This window comes from Giraffa tippelskirchi, chromosome 2 (genome assembly GCF_054371585.1).
Source record: "Giraffa tippelskirchi isolate mGirTip1 chromosome 2, T2T-mGirTip1v1.2.pri, whole genome shotgun sequence".
In the NCBI taxonomy this organism is placed as follows: domain Eukaryota; kingdom Metazoa; phylum Chordata; class Mammalia; order Artiodactyla; family Giraffidae; genus Giraffa; species Giraffa tippelskirchi.
This window is the reverse complement of record NC_137276.1, coordinates 138,935,825-138,954,921: the sequence shown is the minus strand read 5'-3', so window position 1 is coordinate 138,954,921 and position 19,097 is coordinate 138,935,825. Positions and strand designations below refer to the sequence as shown.

Here is a 19,097-nt window from a genome sequence, read left to right as displayed (position 1 = left end):
GACTAATAGCAGGTAATTGAGTAGTGCTTTAGAGTTTGAGCACTTCCATATCTATGTTTCTGTCTTCTTTGTTCTTTACCACACATTTATTTAGTGGGTTAATTCTCAGCTGGAAAACTCCGACTTGTACGTCAAGTACAGTTATACGTCAAGTATAAGCCTCTCTTCCATAGTTTTGGTGGTCACCAAAAACGACTTCATCATAGTCAGGCTTCCCTTGTAGCTCAGATGGTAAAGAATCTGCCTGCAGTGCAGGAGACCCGGGTTCGATCCCTGGGTTGGGAAGATCCCCTGGAGAAGGAAATGGCAACCCCCTCCAGTATCCCTGCTTGGAAAATCCCGTGGACAGAGGAGCTTGGTGGGCTGCAGTCCATGCAAAGAGTCGGGCATGACTGAGCGACTAACACACACCAGCTACTTTGTGCTGAGGGCCTCCCAGGTGGGTGGTGCTAGTGGTAAAGAACCCACCTGCCAATGCAAGAGACATGAGATGTGAGTTCAATCCTTGGGTCGGGAAGATTCCCTGGAGGAGGGCATGGCAACCCACTCCAGTATTCCTGCCTGGAGAGTCCCCATGGACCAAGGAGCCTGGTGGACTACAGTCCATAAGGTCACAAAGAGTTGAAAGCGACTTAACATGCACACACTTTGAAGCTGAGGTCACTCCTTGAAGCCTGAGCAAGGACCCCTCTGGGACAGCTCAGGTAGACAAGCTTTCTCTCTCTCTCTCAGCCTTCATCTGGTCCTGGGAAACTCTTACACACCTTTCAGAATATCCTAGAGTTTTCTGAGAAACAATTAAGATTGTTCTTGCTCCAGGAGGGTTTTAATTTCTCATATTATCTTGCTCAGTTCCTCTAGGAACGATCATATCCTGGGAACAAGGAATGTCCAATGTATCACTCCAGGAGTTAAAATCCAAAAGAGGGTTTGTATCTGTTGGTTGATCAAATGCTTGTTTCATGTGGGTAGGAAGTGAAAGACTTTTCTTGTAGAACATGCTTTCCACATGCTGAGATACCTTTGAAGACAAAATATAGTAATTAAATCTGTGAATCCTTTCAATAACTCAGCATATTCTTCAGAGACACAGGTGGCAGGGAGGCTGAGGTAATTGCAGGCATAGGGCATCTACACAATTGTGGAGGGCGCAATTCTAGGATGTAGTGGGCTTTTTCTTCCAGAATTATAGTGTTTGCGATGTAAAACTGGGTATAGAGATGGTAGGAACTTACCAATTCCTGTTCTTGGTCCTGCTGCAGTTCACCAGCACACATGATCATTTCACTCAGCATTCCCCCAGCTTTCCCTTTTCCAGGGGTCCCACAAGAGCTCCCACAGACACCAGACTCCACCATCACCAGCACCCAGCCCATCCTTCTCTGGCTGAGGCTGAAACTGTTTAGAGCCTCAGCACACAGCTGGCCTTCAGTGGGCTTTGTTTTGAGACTTAAAGAAGGTGGCTCTGGGACTTGGTACGTGCTCAGTTGCTCAGTTGTGTCTGACTCTTTTGAGACCCCCATGGACTGAAGCCAGCCAGACTCTTCTGTCCATGGGATTCTTAAGGCAAGAATATTGGAGTGGGCTGCCATTTCCTTCTCCAGGGGATCTTCCTGAGCCAAGGATCAAACCCAAGTCTCCTGCATTTGCAGGCAGATATTTTGTCACCGAGTCACCAGGGAAGCCCGTGGGACTTGGTGCCCAGTACTAACCAGTGTGCTTATGCACAAACCTGATCCTGAGGGGGACCCAGGAGATTTCTATATTGTTCACATTGCTGTAGCTCAAACACCAAGCTCCCGCCATCCTAATAATACCTGAGTTCTCAAATTTCAGTGTTTTCTTCTCCTACCCCTCTCCTGTGTGCTCAGTCCAGGTCTATCTCCTAGGTTTCTGTTCTGAAGTGTGGGTTTGCTCCTTCTTAGCAGTTCTTGCTGTAATGGAATTTTGCCCTTGATTCCCATTTTGGAGATTGAGATGCACTCCTGCTTGCTCACCTTCTGGGACTTTCAGATGTTGTGCTCAGAACCTTTCACTTTTCCTGCTTCAGTTGGACCCCTGGGCGATCCCAATCCCAAGGACTCTGTAACTGTTCTATTTGGTTGAACATCTGGCATCAGTGGGATCTCCACCCTCCCTTTCCCCTTTCCACACAGCTTCTGTGGAAGCCCTGCCTTGTTATGCTGGCAGATGGAGCCTGGGATGTAATAGCTCAGTTGGCCTGCAGGGAGGCATTTACATATATCAGGAGCAGAAGAAATGACTATAGCCTCATGAAAATGATATAGAGGGGTAATGTTAACAGCAAGTGAGGAGAAGATTAAGAATGACTTGGGTTGGCCACACTATAAAGACAAAAAAATCCCCCCCCAAACAGAAACAAAACAAAAACACAACCAAAATGATAAATCAAAGCAAAGAAAATCTGATTTGAGGAAAAAAAACTGTGCAGTGTTATTGTAAGTATTCCAAGAGATATAGTATCCTCACTAAAGAAAACAAATCACTTAAAGGTGAATATCATATTGTACCAATGTTAATTTCTTAGCTTTGACAAATGTGCCATGTTATGTAAGATGTTAACACTGGGAAAAACTAGGTGAACTCTCTGCACTCTATTCACAACTTTTCTGTATTTAAAATTATTCCAGAATAAGAAGTTGAAAAAAACACCACCAATGGAAACATTGAAGTATTTGAATTAGAAATAAAGAACTTCTTTACCCTAAAAAGTTTAGATAAATAAAAATGGTTTTGGAAGGACATTTTAGAAACTCAGTACCCAGTCTGAATATGTATTGTAAATAGGTACAGTACTGTATAAATTCTGAACGAGTTAGTTGAGGCTTCTTGGTTTCAATTTTAGGAAACTCATTCTTTCAACAAATAATTACTGACCTATTTTGGGTTTTGCACATTCTGAGATTATTCAGTCAACAAAACAGATAAAGATCTCTGCTCTAATTGAGCTTACATTCTAGTGGGGTCAGAGAGAAATCAAAAATAAATATAAAGGTAATAAATAAGTAAACTATACTGTGCGATTGAAAGTGATAGGTGCTATGGGGGAAAAGAGAAGAGCAGAAAAAGAGTAGCATGAACCACACAAACCTCATTGAGATGGGAGAGTGGAGCAAAGATGAAGGGAGCAAAGCGTGAGGATGTCTGTAGGGTGGGGGAAGCACCACAGCCAGAGAGAGATGTGCTAAGGTGGAGCCTGCCTAGATGTTCAAACAGCATCCAGAGGTGAATGGGCAAAAGCAGTAACTGATGGAGAGAGATGTCAAGATGAGGTCAGCAAGGCAAGGGTGGTGACGGGTGGGGAGGAGCACAAATAATATATGACTTTGAAAGAGATGGGAAGCTACTGCAGATTTTGAGCAGAAGAGTGACATGATCTGTCATGTATTAGAAGAATCATTCTTTACTGCTGTGTGAATAGGCTCTAGGTGGGCAGGGGCGGAGCAGGAAGAAGAGTTAGAAGGCTAATGCAGTGATCCAATGAGAGACAGTGGTGCCTTAGACCAGAATGAAGCAGTGGAGGTAGTGATGAGAAGGGGTGCTATGGCTTATTTCAGCTCTTGAGATCAACTGTTAAACTTTTAAGAAGTTTGTAAGCGAATTGTTAAAAATACCATTATTACACATTTATTGGCTGTTCTGGGTCATTGTGGCTGCTCTCTAGTTGCGGTGCACAGGCTTCTCATTGTGATGGTTTCTCTTACTGTGGAGCGTGGGCTCTAGGCCCACAGGCTTCAATAGCTGCAGCATAAGGTCTCACAAGTTGTGGTTCCTGGGCTGTAGAGCACAAGCTCAATAGCTGTGGCCTAGTTGCTTCACAGCATGTAGGATCTTCCAGGATCAGGGATCGAACCCATGTCTCCTGCATTGGCAGGTGAATTCTTTACCACTGAGCCACCAGGGAAGCCCTAAAAATGCCATTATTAAAAACTAAATTATATGAAGTTACAATTAGATATATTATATAGAAAGCTAAAGTAGTAATATTAAATAGGCTTCCCAGGTGGCTCAGTGGTAAAGAATCTGCCTGCAATGCAGGAGATGTGGGTTCAATCCCTAGGTTGGGAAGATTCCCTGGAGAAGGAAATGGCAACCCACTACAGTAATATTGCCTGAGAAATCTCATGGATAGAGGATCCTGGCAGACTACATTACAGTCCATGGGGTCGCACCCAAAGACTCAGACCTGATTTAGCAACTGAAGAACAACAAAATATTAACTGCTTCAAACTTATCACTTAATTATTTTATCTACTTATTTTTACTGTAATTGTTTATTATCATCGCTGCTTTTGAGGTTGTTTACACCTGTGCTATCTACATGGTGAAGGGAGTCTAAAATAGGGTGCTGTTGTGTATCTCTTCCCAATCCTGTATTCAGTTGCATTTGGAGTTTGTCAGCCATGGGGGGAAGATTTTACACTACAGAAATCGACAAATACTGTGAATCAGGGTTCCTTTTTAAAGAGAGCAGGTTGTTAAACACTGACCAATACACCATTGCTTGATGCCTTCCCAACTGAACCTAGGGACATGTACCATGCCCCGTTCGATGTTTTCAGGTTCCCTTATTCTATTATGTCCACACCCACAGAGGGCAAAAGTTTAGTAAAGAGGTTAAACAGGTATTGTTAATATTACAACCAAAGAAAGTAACATATTTCTCTTAAGCTTCATAACATTAATGCATGTTTAGTTATTAAAAATCACCCTACCTGTGATTGAATCTTCAGTGCTGGTCCCAACTTTAATCCCATAGCACTTCGAAGATGCTCCTCTGTGAGTAATGGCAAAGTTTCTCCATCAATTGCATGATCTTTAAATACCTTATTAAACATAAAAGATGTCAACTTTGTTTAAACGTCTTTTTAAAAAAATCTTGTTTTACATATAGATTTTCAGCTTTGGAGGAAACATTAGGACTGCTTGAGGATGACACAAAAATTGTAACGTTTCTTATTTTCAGTTACTCTCTTGTCTGTGCTCCAATGTTGTTTGTATTCTTTAACAACTCTTGGAGTACGTTGCAATTCTCTCTATGAAAGTGAAAAGTATGAAAGTGTTAGTGACTCAATTGTGTCTGACTCTTTGTGACCCCATGGACTGTAGCCCACCAGGCTCCTCTGCCTGTGGGATTTCCCAGGCAAGAATACGGGAGTGGGTTGTCATTTCCTTCTCCAGGGGATCTTCCTGACCCAGGGATCGAACCTGGATCTTCTGCATTGCATGCAGATTCTTTACTGTCTAAGCCACCCAATTCTCTCAATATAGAACTCAGTTTCAACATGGAATAGTTCTTATTTGAGGGCAGGCCCATGTTTTACTCACTGATGTATCTGTAATGCAGTGCCTGGTACAAAACAGATGTGCAATCGTCTTTGCTGGACAAATCAATGAATGAACAAATAGTCTGAGTGAAGGGATATGGGTAAAAACCATTTCAGGCAAATTTCAAACTCTCACATTTACAGACACAGTGCCTCTGTGCCCTGCCTTAGATGAGCAGTGAAGGGAGGAGAGGAAAACGCAGGTGAGAGCTGTTGATAACACCAACAATTGCTGGGAGGGGAACCAACTTTAGTGAGGAAACAAGAGCAGGACTTGATCCTAAACACACTTGAGAAACACCTAGAAATAATTGTGCCACTCCTAGGCGTGGGGAAGGAAGCACTAGCATCCTGTTGGTAAGAGATAATGAGTCAGTAAAGTTTGGGGTCTTCGAGTTTATGTGGCTTCTTGGTACCCACAAGGGAACATTTGGGATTATAAAGTATGAAATGCATGTAATGTTATTTATTACAAGAGTGGTTATTATAAACTGCATTTTTATGACTGTGAATCACTTATTGATTAAAAATAGCGAGTTCAAACAGATTCAGTCCATCAGAAGTCAGCAACGTAACATTCGTTATACATAGGATTTCATGTTTCCGGCTATCAGAATTTTGTAACTCCATTGTACCAGTGGTTGACGTGGCACTTGATAAGTGGCACAGACAAACTTAAAAAGTGACTTACTTACAGTTGATGACTAGTAATAAAATAATAAGGTTATACTCCTTGAGTAGGAAAAATAGAACAAACATTTTTAGCAGGTATGCAAAAAGATATAGTAAGTGACTTGAAGAATACAACTTGCCTCATAAGTAACTTGAGATTCTGCTTTCTCTAGAAGCCTCAGATATAATGATGAAAATAGAATATATTGAGTACTTACAAGGTGCCAGGCACTCATTAATACAATGGTCCTTTGAGAAAATATTTAACTATTATCCTCATTTACAGATGAAAAAACTGAGACACCAAAGAGAGAGACAACCTGTCCTAGGTCACATGTCCAGAGAGTGGAAAAGCTGGGATTTGAACTTGTACTTTCATAAGCCATACTCTTAATTACTACTCTGTGACTTTTCCATTGGTTCCATGAAAAGAACAAAGGGAGAAAGAAAGAGGAAAGAAAAAAGAAGAATTTAAAAATTAACAGCATTACACTGAAGGAAAATATCACAAAATAAGATCTGAAAACAATTATCTCTAACATCAATTCATTATGATGTAGTTAATAATAATGTCTTTTTCCTGATTTCTTTTCCTTTAATGTATAAACCAAAGATAATGATGTTAAATTTAGTTGGTACATTGTTGCTTGGAATTGCGTTATTATTAAAATCACTTGAAAAAGTAAACTATATACTTGAAAACGTAACATTGACATTAACCTCAAAAACTTGCCAACCCACCATTTTTATCTCTGATTTTCCCATTTTTATCACTGATAGGTGACACTGGTTTTACTTTCCAAGTATCCTAGCAGTTCATTATAATTTAAAAAACAGTGTTTATCTATCAGATTGAATTACATGTGTAGGCATTTTAACATATTGCCCTAGCATAAAAATGGAATTTTAAAATAATTAATTTCCTACTTTTCAAACGTATTTCCTTCTTATCCTTTTTAGAATAAAGTACATATTTCTGTTATTATGACGAGTAGCCTAAAACTTCTGATACAGAAGTACATGCCTCCAAAATGTTTGCTAAATGGATGAACAGGGAGTATGGTAGATATCTCTCATTCTTCTTCTTGGCTGTTTGACCTTTGAACTTCCTAATTTTGGGAGAATCCCCACATCTCAGGAATCTTGAGGAGACTGAAACTAAAGCCAGACACTGGCTTTCCCAGCTTCCCCTGAAGCTGGGGTGTGGGCACATGACTCAAGCTCCATTAATCCAAGGCTGCTGTTCCAGGGGAGCCAATGACATAAAAAGGAAGAGATTATTAGGAATGCTCTTTGGGGTCAAAATCAAGTTAGACAGAGCTTGTTATGAAGGAAGTATATTTTAAAATGTCTTATTTTAAAAAAAAGTCACTTCACTTTAAAAAAAAATTTAAATGTTACATCACCTGAGCATAGTCTGAACAACCCGGAAGGCCACTAATAAAGTTGTACACATCATTCACAGTCCATTTCTGAATATCTTCATTCAAAGACAGATTTTCCTTGATTGTAAGCAGGACGTGTGTTCCTTTAAAATGGAAAGGAAATTATTTTGTGGCAAAGGGTAAAGCTAAGAGTACAGTTTTATATATAGTTACATTAATTGCTTCATAGTCTATTACCACAGAGCAGCTCCTTGATGTAGATCTATATGTAACCCCCTTAAAAGCTATTGAGTTACTGAGAGATTATTTCTAAAAAAGCTTAGCTGTCTCCTTTCTTTTCTTCCTCTAAAGGATCTTTAATGACTGCCTTATCGTAAATAAAAACAAAGTTCCAGCTTCTCTCAGATTTCAATAGAAATACCCTGTGGATTTCATTCTCCAGATTAACACCATGTTCTATGATGTTACATGATTTATGATGCTCTCTAAGCCATACAACAATTTAGCTCCATCTTAATCAAAATGGCAAATTAATACTTTGTCAGGGAAACAGCTGGTGTGGTGGCTAGATTACACATACCCCAATCCCTGTGTTTTAAAATATTTTTATCTAAAGAAATTCCAGTTTTATATTTTTTTATCTAAAAAAGTTCTAGAAAACTATTCAATGTGTTTGGCAGGGGATAGTGTGTTAATACTTTTAGATTAAACTGTATCATAACAATAATGAACATTGAAAGAGATTCTGTTTGTCTATTTTTTCTATTAATACACTTAAATACAGAGGAGATTGAATCATACTTCTAAGAAAGAAGCCCCTCTATTTTGTGCTGAAGAGACTAAATTAGATTAAAATTTTAATTAAAAATTCTGGTAGGTTTTCCCATCCTTCCTCATATTTATACCTTTCTAGACTTCACTGAAAATTCTCTATATAATAATATATAAAAAGAGATACATTTCACTGTTATGGCTGATTGGAACTAATGTAATAAGTTTTTCAAGTGGGGGTAATTCTAAGTAGGATGGATAAAAAGAAACACAATTGTTACAGATCACTGTGTAATAATTTCACGGACCTGACAACCTGTAGTTCCTGAGGATTGGCCCCTGGACACCTACCTGGCTGAGATGATCGATGAGCTGGGGGGTACACCCCGTTCTTTTCTCCACAGGCTGCCAAACCATGCTCTGAGGCCTTCTCCTTCCTGTCATCCCAAACCTTTTCTTCCAGGGGAGTGACCTGAGCTCCCCAGGGCTTTCTGTGGCTGGGCTCCAGCTCTCCACAGGTGTCAGAAAGAGCTGTAGTTGGCTTTTCACTGGTTTCACCCAATGTGTGATTGTCCAGAGCCTCCATTTCTGGGTCTTTTGTATACTCGTTCTCTTCATAGAGAACTGTATGGGTTTGGCCTAGGGGCTTTTCTTCTACTTGACTTTTAGAACTCTCAGGGTCACTGTTGAGAACTTTCTGACTCCCGGTACCTCTCCTGAGACGACGACATTTCTGCCCCCAGTTCTCTGTAAAGCGTGGACCAGTCGCCACTATCACCGGGTTTCCCTGAAGATTTCTCAGGGTGCTTCTGTGAATGTGCAGGTCACTGGCTGGGAGCATGCCCCTGCCATGGTAGGTGGCTGGGCCCACAGGGATACTGGAGCCATAAATGAATGGGATCCCTAGGCTTGCTAGTCCCTTAGAATTAACTTTTTCTATTCTCCTTTGCTGGTAAATGGCATGCATTTCCATTTCCATCCTAAAAACAAAACAAAATATTTTATAAACCAAGAAAACCGTTAGAAAAATACTTTTAGTGGCCCTCTGCTTTCCCTAATGTAGCACCTCTGCTTTTCCTGTAAGTCTTTAGGCCATTTATCTGAAGTTTGTTGGGCATAAACACGAATCTCCCAGAAAGCCACTGGAAGGAGAGTTTAGAGTAAGATCAGAGGATGAAGGGTTTGGCTAAGTCTCACAGTGGAAGTCCAAGGCCAGTCTTTAGAACATCTCTACTGGATAAGTCAATTTTAGCAGGGATGGGGAGAACACAACACAGAGTAGTTTCTTGCCAGAGATTAATTCTCAAAGAAACTAAAGTCCTGGGAAGAAGGTTTTAAACATTGCAGTACAATTTTAGTGAGACTCAAGAAATGCAGTAGGTCTCAACTGCTAAAATTAATGATATGGTAAGGGTAGGGGAAGGGAGGAGGAGTGGAGGGCTTATTGGTATTTTTGCTTACTTTACTTTGCTTATTGGTCATCACCTGAACCCCTTAGTGTCCACTGATGAGAAAGTTGACTCTGATGCCTTTTCTCACCCATAGCCATACCCTGATCATTATTACTGGCTTCTCCTGATTGCTGAAGGCTGCTTTTAGGCTAACGAGGGGCTGTCTGGGCTCTGATGACATAGTTTGATTGGCAAGCTTGACTCCTATCTTTGGGCAGAACTGAAGTCATTTAAGACAGAATTGCCAATATGAATTTCAAAAGAATCATAGGTAGGCATTTAATTATGAGACATCGACTGACTATTATGACTGACTGACTATAAACTTAGCTTCACTGTGTAATCTCTAATCTTGCTTTTATCTTTAACCAACCTGTGGACATGTTTGTATATGTCTCTTTTTGTAGTATTCCTGAAATACTTTTTGAAAGTAATCAGAATGTGTGTGTATATGTATATAATCAGTGAATACACATACACAAATCCCTGGAGAAGGAAATGGCAACCCACACCAGTATTCTTGCCTGGAAGATCCCATGGACAGAGGCAGGCTATAGCCCATGGGGTCACAAAGAGTCAGACACAACTGAGCGACTAAACAACAACAACATATACACAAATGTAACAACATATACAAAACAACAATATATAAATATAACAAATGAATGAATATATACAAAAGTATATAAATAACATATATATTTATATTAAATGAATACTCAGACAAGTGAATGAATAGAAAATAATTAAAACAAGATTGTTACATTACCTGGCAGTATGCTGTCTTTGAATCATTTCATTCCTTCTAGCCATTGCCTTTATGGATTCAGGTGGCAAAATGCCCCAACCTTAAACAAGAAAACCACCATTCCACCCCATGAACAAATTAACAATATCCACTTGAAGATAATAAAAGAATACATAATGATTTAAAACAGTATCTGAAAAAACCACCAACTGTGCACAGTGTTGGAAAGGATGTCAGTTCATGACTGTCAGCATCTTAGAGTCACTTTGGTGATGGCATGATAACACTAAGTAATTTTGAGGGGAGGGGCTCTACTGTATGGCTTGCAGAATCTTATTTCCCTGATACTGAACCAGGGGTCCTACAATGAAAGCACCATGTCCTAACCACTGGACTGCCAGGAAATCCCTCAGATAATTTTTTTTAAGTATGGGTCTCATAACTGGCAATGTTTTCCTACCATACTTCAAAAGGAAAAAGATGAAATTAACTGTGGATCTCTTGACTACTTGCTTTTGAAGTAAAAATTGATGACTGTTTTTTGGAGGCGGGGGGCAAGAAGAATTAGTTGACCTTAAAAAAAAAATAACTAAGTGCTTCCTGATGTACTGAAATCCCTGGAAATAAATACAGTGTTTTAAGGGGATAAAATAAGAAGTTCTCTATGTTGACTTCTTGGTGCAGCTGAGGCAAATATTTTTTACAAAACAATTTCAATGGAGTTGAACAGCAATTACGTTCTTTGTGTCAACCTTTCAAAATGTGTTGAAATAATGTCAGCGTCATCAGAATTCAAGGCTCTATTCTTGCCTAGTAACTTCATGCTTATACTGATTTTTTTTTCCTTCTCTGGATTCCTAACACATTTATAGTCTATGCTGGTGGTTCTCAAATCATCTATGGTGAAGGATTCTTTTTTTCTTTTAAAATTTCCAACCCATCGTGGACTCTTTAAAAATACATAAATGATGTTTTAGAAAATTGAAATGAAAACAAGAATGAACACAAGCACAATTTGAAATGATCAGATTAATGGACATAAAATTACTCTGTCGAATGGCTGTAAAAGTTTCTAAACCTTTCTGTCTATGCATTTATTGTTCAAACACTTCTCAGACCAGCATAGGTCTACAGACCACACTCTAACAATAACAGACACACAAATGACACTGATTATACATAGTTTTGTTCAATGATAGTCTTTCATGTATAAATCTGTTCTCCCCAACAAGAGGGCTAGTATCATGAAGGCTAGAACAGATTTTATACTTGCCTTACACCAAGCTAGCAGAGCTCATTAAACTCCTGTTAAAAATAACCTACCTAGAAGTACACCATACTCTATTTTTATGAGATTTTTTTCTCAGTTGTAGAATTCAGAGGCTAGATGACATAACCTCTAAAACTTCTTCTGACTCTAAAACTCTACGTTTTTGTAGTTCAGTGGTTTCAAGATATGTTCCTTGAGATAGCAGGCAAGCATGAAACTGCCAACCCATGGGCTAATCCCCAAGGATGCAGAGAACGTCCACGTAAAAAGAACGTCCACGGAGGGCACAGTTCTCATCACCTAGATTTTAGCATCCTGTAAAATCTGGACTCATCGAATCTATTTCAAGTTTCTTTTTCTTTCTTAAATAGTTGACATCAAATTTAGTGCTAGTCCAGTTGTAATAATACACTCTTTACCTAACATCCCAATTTTTGGAATTGATCCCTGTCTCAGTTCCTCTTTTGCTAACTTAACTTAGTAGCTCATTTTTTATAGGATGGAGGTCCTACTTTGCTCTTGCTTACTCTCTAACACATCAGCTTTTGGGGTGGGAGACTGACCTCTGTACCTGGGACAGATTGTCAGCCTGCCTGTTTGTATCCAACTATTAGCAGTTTCTGTATTTTTAACCACTAAAAAACTCTCTCTAGGTCAGCAATGCAACTATTTCACAGGTCTGCTTATCTGTTACCTATAACTTTGGGCTATGTATTTACTGGGCTGTTGCTGCCAGAGGGGGCTACCATCCAGGTTCAGCTGTTGGGCCTGTCACACCCCAGCGGGTGTGTCCAGTTTCAGATCCGACCCTTGCTCAGACTCATCAGAACGGATCCATGCATGGTGGTATGCGATATGCTCAAATCCAGGCAGGTCAGCGTCTTCAGTGGCCCTGGCACCAGTCATATTTCTCTTTGTCTCAGGCTTTTTACTCACATTATTCCTATCAAAAGTTGTTGAAATTGGAAAACCGGGGCAAACAGAAACTCATTGAATACAGTTTTGAGAAGATAAGATGCATAGTTTGATCTTTGATATTGTGAGGAAATTCTCACCTCTTAGTCTCTCTGGGGAGAAGGCAATGGCACCCCACTCCAGTACTCTTGCCTGGAAAATCCCATGGACAGAAGTGCCTGGTAGGCTGCAGTCCGTGGGGTCGCAAAGAGTTGGGCAGGACTGAGCGACTTCACTTTCACTTTTCACTTTTCACTTTCATGCACTGGAGAAGGAAATGGCAACCCACTCCAGTGTTCTTGCCTGGAGAATCCCAGGGACAGTGGAGCCTGGTGGGCTTCCGTCTATGGGGTCGCACAGAGTCGGACACGACTGAAGCGACGCAGCAGCAGCAGTCTCTCTGGAGCCCCACATTCATGATTTTGCTGACACTGCTCTGCTGAAATTGCTCCTATTGAGATAATTAATGACCTCCGCAAAGCTGCATCTAATCATATATTCTTGGTCCTCATCTTACTTGATCTCTGAGCTGCATGCTTGACACAATTGCTTACTCTTTCCTTAAAAGCACTTTCTTCTCTTGGCTTCCAGGCCTCTATCCTCTCCTGGGTTTTCTCTCACTCCACTGGTTGCTCCTTCTATATCTCCCTTCATCTTCTAGACCCTGTTGGTGTGTCCTAGGGATCATCCTTTTAACTTCTAACTAATCCTTTTTAACTCACTTTATAAATGATCTCATTGAGTCTCATATATACTGATGATTTCCAAAATTGTATCTCCAGGTTATCCCCAGATGTCCTCTCTGGACTGCAGCTGCCTTCTGGACATCTCCTATTTATTGGCAGGTAGGCATTGCAAATGCCTGTGCTATCTCTCCCATCCCCAAAACTCTTCCTTTCACAGTCTTCCTCAACTCAGTGAATAGCAACTCCCCCTTTCCCATTTCTCAGCTAAAATTTTTGAAGTCTTCCTTAATACCTCTCCTCTTCTCACATCTCATATCTAAACTCTGAGCAAATCCTGTTGTTTCTACCTTCAAAGTATTTACAGAATCAAACCATTTCCTACTATTCCTACTGTAACCACCCAGGGCCAAGCCATCATCATCTTTTGACTATTCTAATAGCCCATCAACTCCCATCAGTTTAACTCCAGAACTTGAATCCTATCAAGTTTGTCCCTAACACAGCAGCCAGAGTGATCCTGGTGAAACGTAAGTCAGACCATGTCATTCCTTTGCTTAGATTCCTCAAGAGCTTTCCCTGTTCCCCCAAGTAGAAGGCAAGTTCTCACTGGCCTATCAGACCAAATATAAACTGCCCCAGGGCCTTTTACTCTCAAATCTCATCTCCTTATGACTTCATCAGTTCCTTGTAAGGTAAGACAGATACTAATTGCAGATTTTCGTGTTATTCATCAGTAAATTGATGGTTTGAGGAGTTAAGCAACTTACACAGTGGTGGAACCAAGATTTAAACCTAGGTAGTAATTGTAGAAACTATAAGCATTATCACTATACAGTTTTGCCTCCAAAATTTAGCAATAATTTTCATGGCAAGCTTAATGCAGCAATTCAGTTCACAGTGGCTCCAGAGATAAGAGACATCAGTTTCTCATACCTGAGTAGACACGATTGGACAGCAAGTTTGGCATGTTTGCATTTGATAGAGCAGAAGATCCAAAATGGGAAGGAACACAAAACTGTCTTGGGTCAGCTGGTGCTACAGTAGGAGGCAATAAATCTCTAAGGAAAAAGATACAAAATAGGTAAAATGAAAATAGATTTGTACAAAATTTCCATTGCATAGGCAGTGAGATTTTTTTTAATAGCCATATGGGATTCTATCATTTCTTCCCAAAGTGAAGTATGAAAGTTCTGCAATCTCTATTGGTTTAAGAAGAAATATGATAAGAAAAATGGGGAGGCAGGACTCTAGTAGGGAAGGACTGACCCACCTGACAACATAACAGAGAAAGCAGGAAAGTTTTAGGGATGTTAGGAAAAAGATGATCTAATCAAATCAATACCAGTCTTTGATTTTTCATGACGATATACTGTTCTTGACAATAACCGTCTTTCCTTATTTGATGAAACACTCTGGCTTGAGTTTTGCCATCTGGAATCAGTCACTACTTGGATGGAGGATTTACTTCTCCAAACTTCAATGGTCTCTAGAAGTCCAACTCTATTGTTCATGCTCCATGAACAAGTATAATAATGAATTTTACTTTCTCCCCAGATTCCAGAATATATATTCAAAAGAAGATAAGAAGGTGCCAGAATGTGCAACCAAAATACTGATAATTTCACTTTTATTGCAAAGAAAGAATTCTTCTATCACAGGAAACCTAGGGTATCACATTGTTAGGGACTGAATTGTGTCCCCCTCCAAAATCCATATGTTAGAAGTCCTAATCCCCCCATGTGACTCTGTTTTAGAGATAGGACCTCTAAGCAGGTAATTAGAGTTAAATGAAGTCATAAGGGTGGAGCCCTTACCCAGTAGGACTGGTGTCCTTATAAGAAAGAGAAGAGACACCAGAAGTGCTTGCACACACAGAAAAAAAAAGCATGTGGGGACACAGTGAAAAGAGAGCCAAGTCTGCAAGCCGAGGAGGGAAGCTTTGGGAGAAACCAAACCTGCCAGCACCTTGATCTAGGACTTCTAGCCTCTAGAACTGTAAGACATAAAATTAAGCCACCCAGTCTGTGATATTTTGTTATGGCAGCCCTAGCAGACTACCCATCCACGTTTGCACCTATGCAATGCCTGTCACATGGCAGGTGCTCGTTAGCTATTTACTGAGAGAGGATGTCAAAGAGGCTTCAGAGGAGAAGTGATGGGAACTTTGTTGAAGATGTGGCCAGCAGACTTACTGCACCACAGTTCCTTGAGATAACATTAGACTATAAGACAACACTGAGATTAAAGCATTTGGAAACTTAGTAACATCCATTTTCTCCTTAGATCAGAATGTTATATTGGAGAGGAATACCTCTCCACACTTGGAGGTTCAAACGATGAGGGAATCAGTGGAATTCTCTGCTGCCCTGATGCTGGCAGTAAAGGGTTCATGGCCGTCACTGGATTTATCATCAATATCTCTCGCCACTGATGGAGTTCTAAAAAAAAAAATAAAAGATAGATATGTCAACATCTACCTCCCTTTTTTGGCAGACTGTTTGAATTCTTCTTGAAATGATGAACACCTTTTGTATTTTCCCAATACTTGGGAAGATTAGCTATACCAAGCTTTCAGTTACACAAAACCCCTCCATTGTAAGCACCCAGATACAACTGTTGAATTCTGTGTGCCTTTGAAATTTGTTGGAGAGTCCACAGATAACACCACACCACACGATGACCAATAATAAAATTAAACCAGTTTTGCAAGATTCCAGAAATACCATTTTCTTTTATTACAGCCTATTTTGATTTCTATACTTCCTGAGGCACAAATGCGTGTATGCTCCCATATGTTAAATTTGAAAAGATTAAAACAGAAAAGAGGAGGAAAATCTTCCTAAAGGCCCAAAATACATCTAATTAAAGTGAATAGAGGTTGATTTCATGAGACTGTGTCTAACTAAAACAAGTTATATCCAGACATATAATACATAAACACAAGCTTTCATAATTTTATCTAGAACCTAGTGATCAGAAAAAGTGACCATTGTAAAAGAGATAAAATTTTGTCTTACATTTTCTTGTTAATTATTAACATTCTTTGAATAATTTAAAATATTAAAAGAGTGCTAGTCAAACAAGTCACTTTAGCTTCTTCATCCTCAATTGTTATTTTTTAAAAAACTGAGATACAGACAACTATTTTTGAAAAAAAAAAGGAAATTAGGAAGAAAATGTTCTAACTTTTCAAAGTAGCGATGTTTCTTTTTCTCTTTCTCATGCATATATTTAATTTTTAAAATGGTTAATACATTCATATGATTTCAAAACTAGAAATAAAATGGTATTTAAGTAAGCAGTTGGGGCTTCCCGGGTCAGGCTAGTGCTAGTGATAAAGAATCTGCCTGCCAATGCAAGAGACATAAGAGAGGCGGATTCAATCCCTGGGTTGGGAAGATCCTCTGGAGGAGGACATGGCAACTCACTCCAGTGTTCTTGCCTGGAGATCTCATGGACAGAGGAGCCTGGTGGGCTACAGTCCATGGGGTTGCAAAGAGTCAGACATGACTGAAGTGACCTAGCACGCATGCATGCAAGTAAGCAATCACTTCTTCAGCTTCTTTTCCAGATTTAAACCTACTGATCAAATTGGAAATTCAAGTCTATAGGTCACTTAACATTGGCTTTCACCATTCATATATTTTTTTAAAAAGTTCTTTATGTGGATTTATTTTCATTGTATATCTGGGAGGCCAATATAATTTCCTCTCTGACAGTGGCCTCAGGGTAGTGACCAGTCAGATTCAGGATAGAAATACCTGCCAGATGCCTGCCAACCAGGGTGAGATGCCAGGAAGGAACACAGGCCAGGTGTATCAGCTGTGGGCTTGCATCTCTGGCGAGGACACTGTTCTGTGGCTTGGATCCTCCATATCTGAGGTTTGGTGCACAGCCATCTTTTTTCCCATAGTTCATTATACAAAAGAACAACGGGCTAAGGCAGGCTGCTTAGTTGGTGCTAAGCAGCTGGGGTGTAGTGGGCTCTTCCAGCTTTTGCAAAAGTCATTTTAATAAAGGCTTGAGAACTCTGTTCTTTCACCGTGGGAAACAACAACAACAACAACGTGGGACACAATTTGATGTTTCCTTTTGAAACGTTACTGAACATTGATTCGTGTCATGAATTGACAGACTCTGGTAGAAGTTTGAAGTTACCTACGAGTGAGACAGAATCTTTGAATCTATAACATACCATGTTCATCTTGCATGTTATGAGATGCCTGAGACAAATTTGGAGGAAGGAGAAGGAAGAAAGGGAGCCGTACAAAATCCCTCCAGAACAAGCATTGCCTAGAGGCTGACCACTCTGCTCCCTTACACATGTTACCACAGGGAAGTGCCATGGAGATTAGTTAACCAAAAGTTGATGAGATCATCTCACTTTGGGATTCTTCCAAAGCAGGCTGGGCCAAGGACTTGAATGCAGGTAAGGTGATGCAGTGGTAAAGAATCTGCCTGCCAATGCAGGAGATGCAAGAGGGTTCGATTCCTCTGTCAAGAAGATCCCTGGAGGACGGCAAGGCAACCCACTCCAGTATTCTTGCCTGAATAATCTCATGGACAGAGGAACCTGGAGGGCTACAGTCCATGGGGTCGCAAAGAGCACACATACACAAACACATACACACAATTCATTTGGGAGGGGAATCCCAGGAAGCCTATATGAGGGAGTGGGTAAGTGAGACGAGGGAGGGAAGAAAGCCCACAAGAGGTGAGTTAAAGTGTGAGTTACCACTATGGGCAACCCTGCTGGGAATACTCTAAGAAAAAAAATTGTGTACACACCTCATAACTGTCCCTATAGACATAGAGTTGGCCATTTACCCTTTGATTTCTGTCAGCCCCTGCTTGAGGGCACAATTCTCCCTTGCACCCAGGTTATGTCTAAAGCTAGATCCAACCAGCTCCTACAGTGTGGGTGAAAGCCTTCAGTCTGAAGCAGAGAGAGGCAGGTGCTTGAGATGGGATATGGCCTCTGTGGTTACAGGTGACTCAGAAAGGTGCAATAGGGTAAGACAGCAACGATGTGTGGTTCTGTGAGGCCAGGTGATTACCTTCTAATGTCATTCCACCGGATAATCGACACAAATGCCTTTCTTCTGGGCCTCCGGATTCGCCAGGCAGAGGCATATTTCTACAAGGCTCTGTAGGGTCCATGGTCTGCAACCACACAGCATGATTTTTTTCAGTTATTCATGTGTTCAGTGAAACAAGTGAGGAACTCAAGGGTATCAGGCCAACAGAGCTGAAGAAGTGAGGCATCAGAGACAAGTCTCATCCAAAGCCCTCCTTGGTACCATACCTGTTCTGGATTCCACAGTGCTTGGGTCTGCTTTCTTTCCTTTAGTGCCATACCAGGGGGATTGAATATAATCTATAAAATTTTGTACCCTTCTGATATGGTAATTTATTATTTTTAATTGGCCTACCAAATTTTTACTTAAAATGTGAACTATTCCAAAGTCTGGGGCAATGTCTCTATATCAAAAAAGTCCCTGGGGAGGACAAGGAGTCATTGGCATCTACTGCACCTGCATGTGACAGTCTGGGCTCCACTTGGCTTCCCTACTTTCTGTTTATCTTTACACTTGTGAGCAAGTGCTCATTTACATATAACTGCTTTTGAACTGTGATGTTGGAGAAGACTCTTGAGCGTCCCTTGGACTGCAAGGAGATCCAACCAGTCCATCCTAAAGGAGATCAGTCCTGGGTGTTCATTGGAAGGACTGATGTTGAAGCTGAAACTCCAATACTTTGGCCACCTCATGCAAAGAGTTGACTCATTGGAAAAGACTCTGATGCTGGGAAG

At 40.5% G+C, this 19,097-nt stretch overlaps 1 protein-coding gene across 2 annotated transcripts in view; it reads right to left on the bottom strand.

Annotated features, from left to right (window-relative positions):
• Positions 1-807: 807 nt before the first annotated feature.
• SAMD7 (sterile alpha motif domain containing 7) overlaps positions 808-19,097 on the bottom strand; it is a 69,194-nt gene continuing 50,904 nt past the window's right edge. The window contains exons 1-8 of one of the 2 annotated variants that reach the window (XM_081570828.1): positions 18,343-18,442; positions 15,597-15,723; positions 14,219-14,343; positions 10,397-10,475; positions 8,528-9,156; positions 7,427-7,548; positions 4,737-4,847; positions 808-1,021 (exon numbers count right to left, since the gene is read on the bottom strand). In XM_081570828.1, coding sequence (XP_081426954.1) covers positions 827-1,021; positions 4,737-4,847; positions 7,427-7,548; positions 8,528-9,156; positions 10,397-10,475; positions 14,219-14,343; positions 15,597-15,723; positions 18,343-18,418 — 1,464 coding nt within the window. In that variant the 5' untranslated portion in view covers positions 18,419-18,442 and the 3' untranslated portion in view covers positions 808-826. Of the gene's footprint in view, positions 1,022-4,736; positions 4,848-7,426; positions 7,549-8,527; positions 9,157-10,396; positions 10,476-14,218; positions 14,344-15,596; positions 15,724-18,342; positions 18,443-19,097 lie in introns of those variants that run through there. The other variant, XM_081570829.1, reaches the window with a different exon arrangement.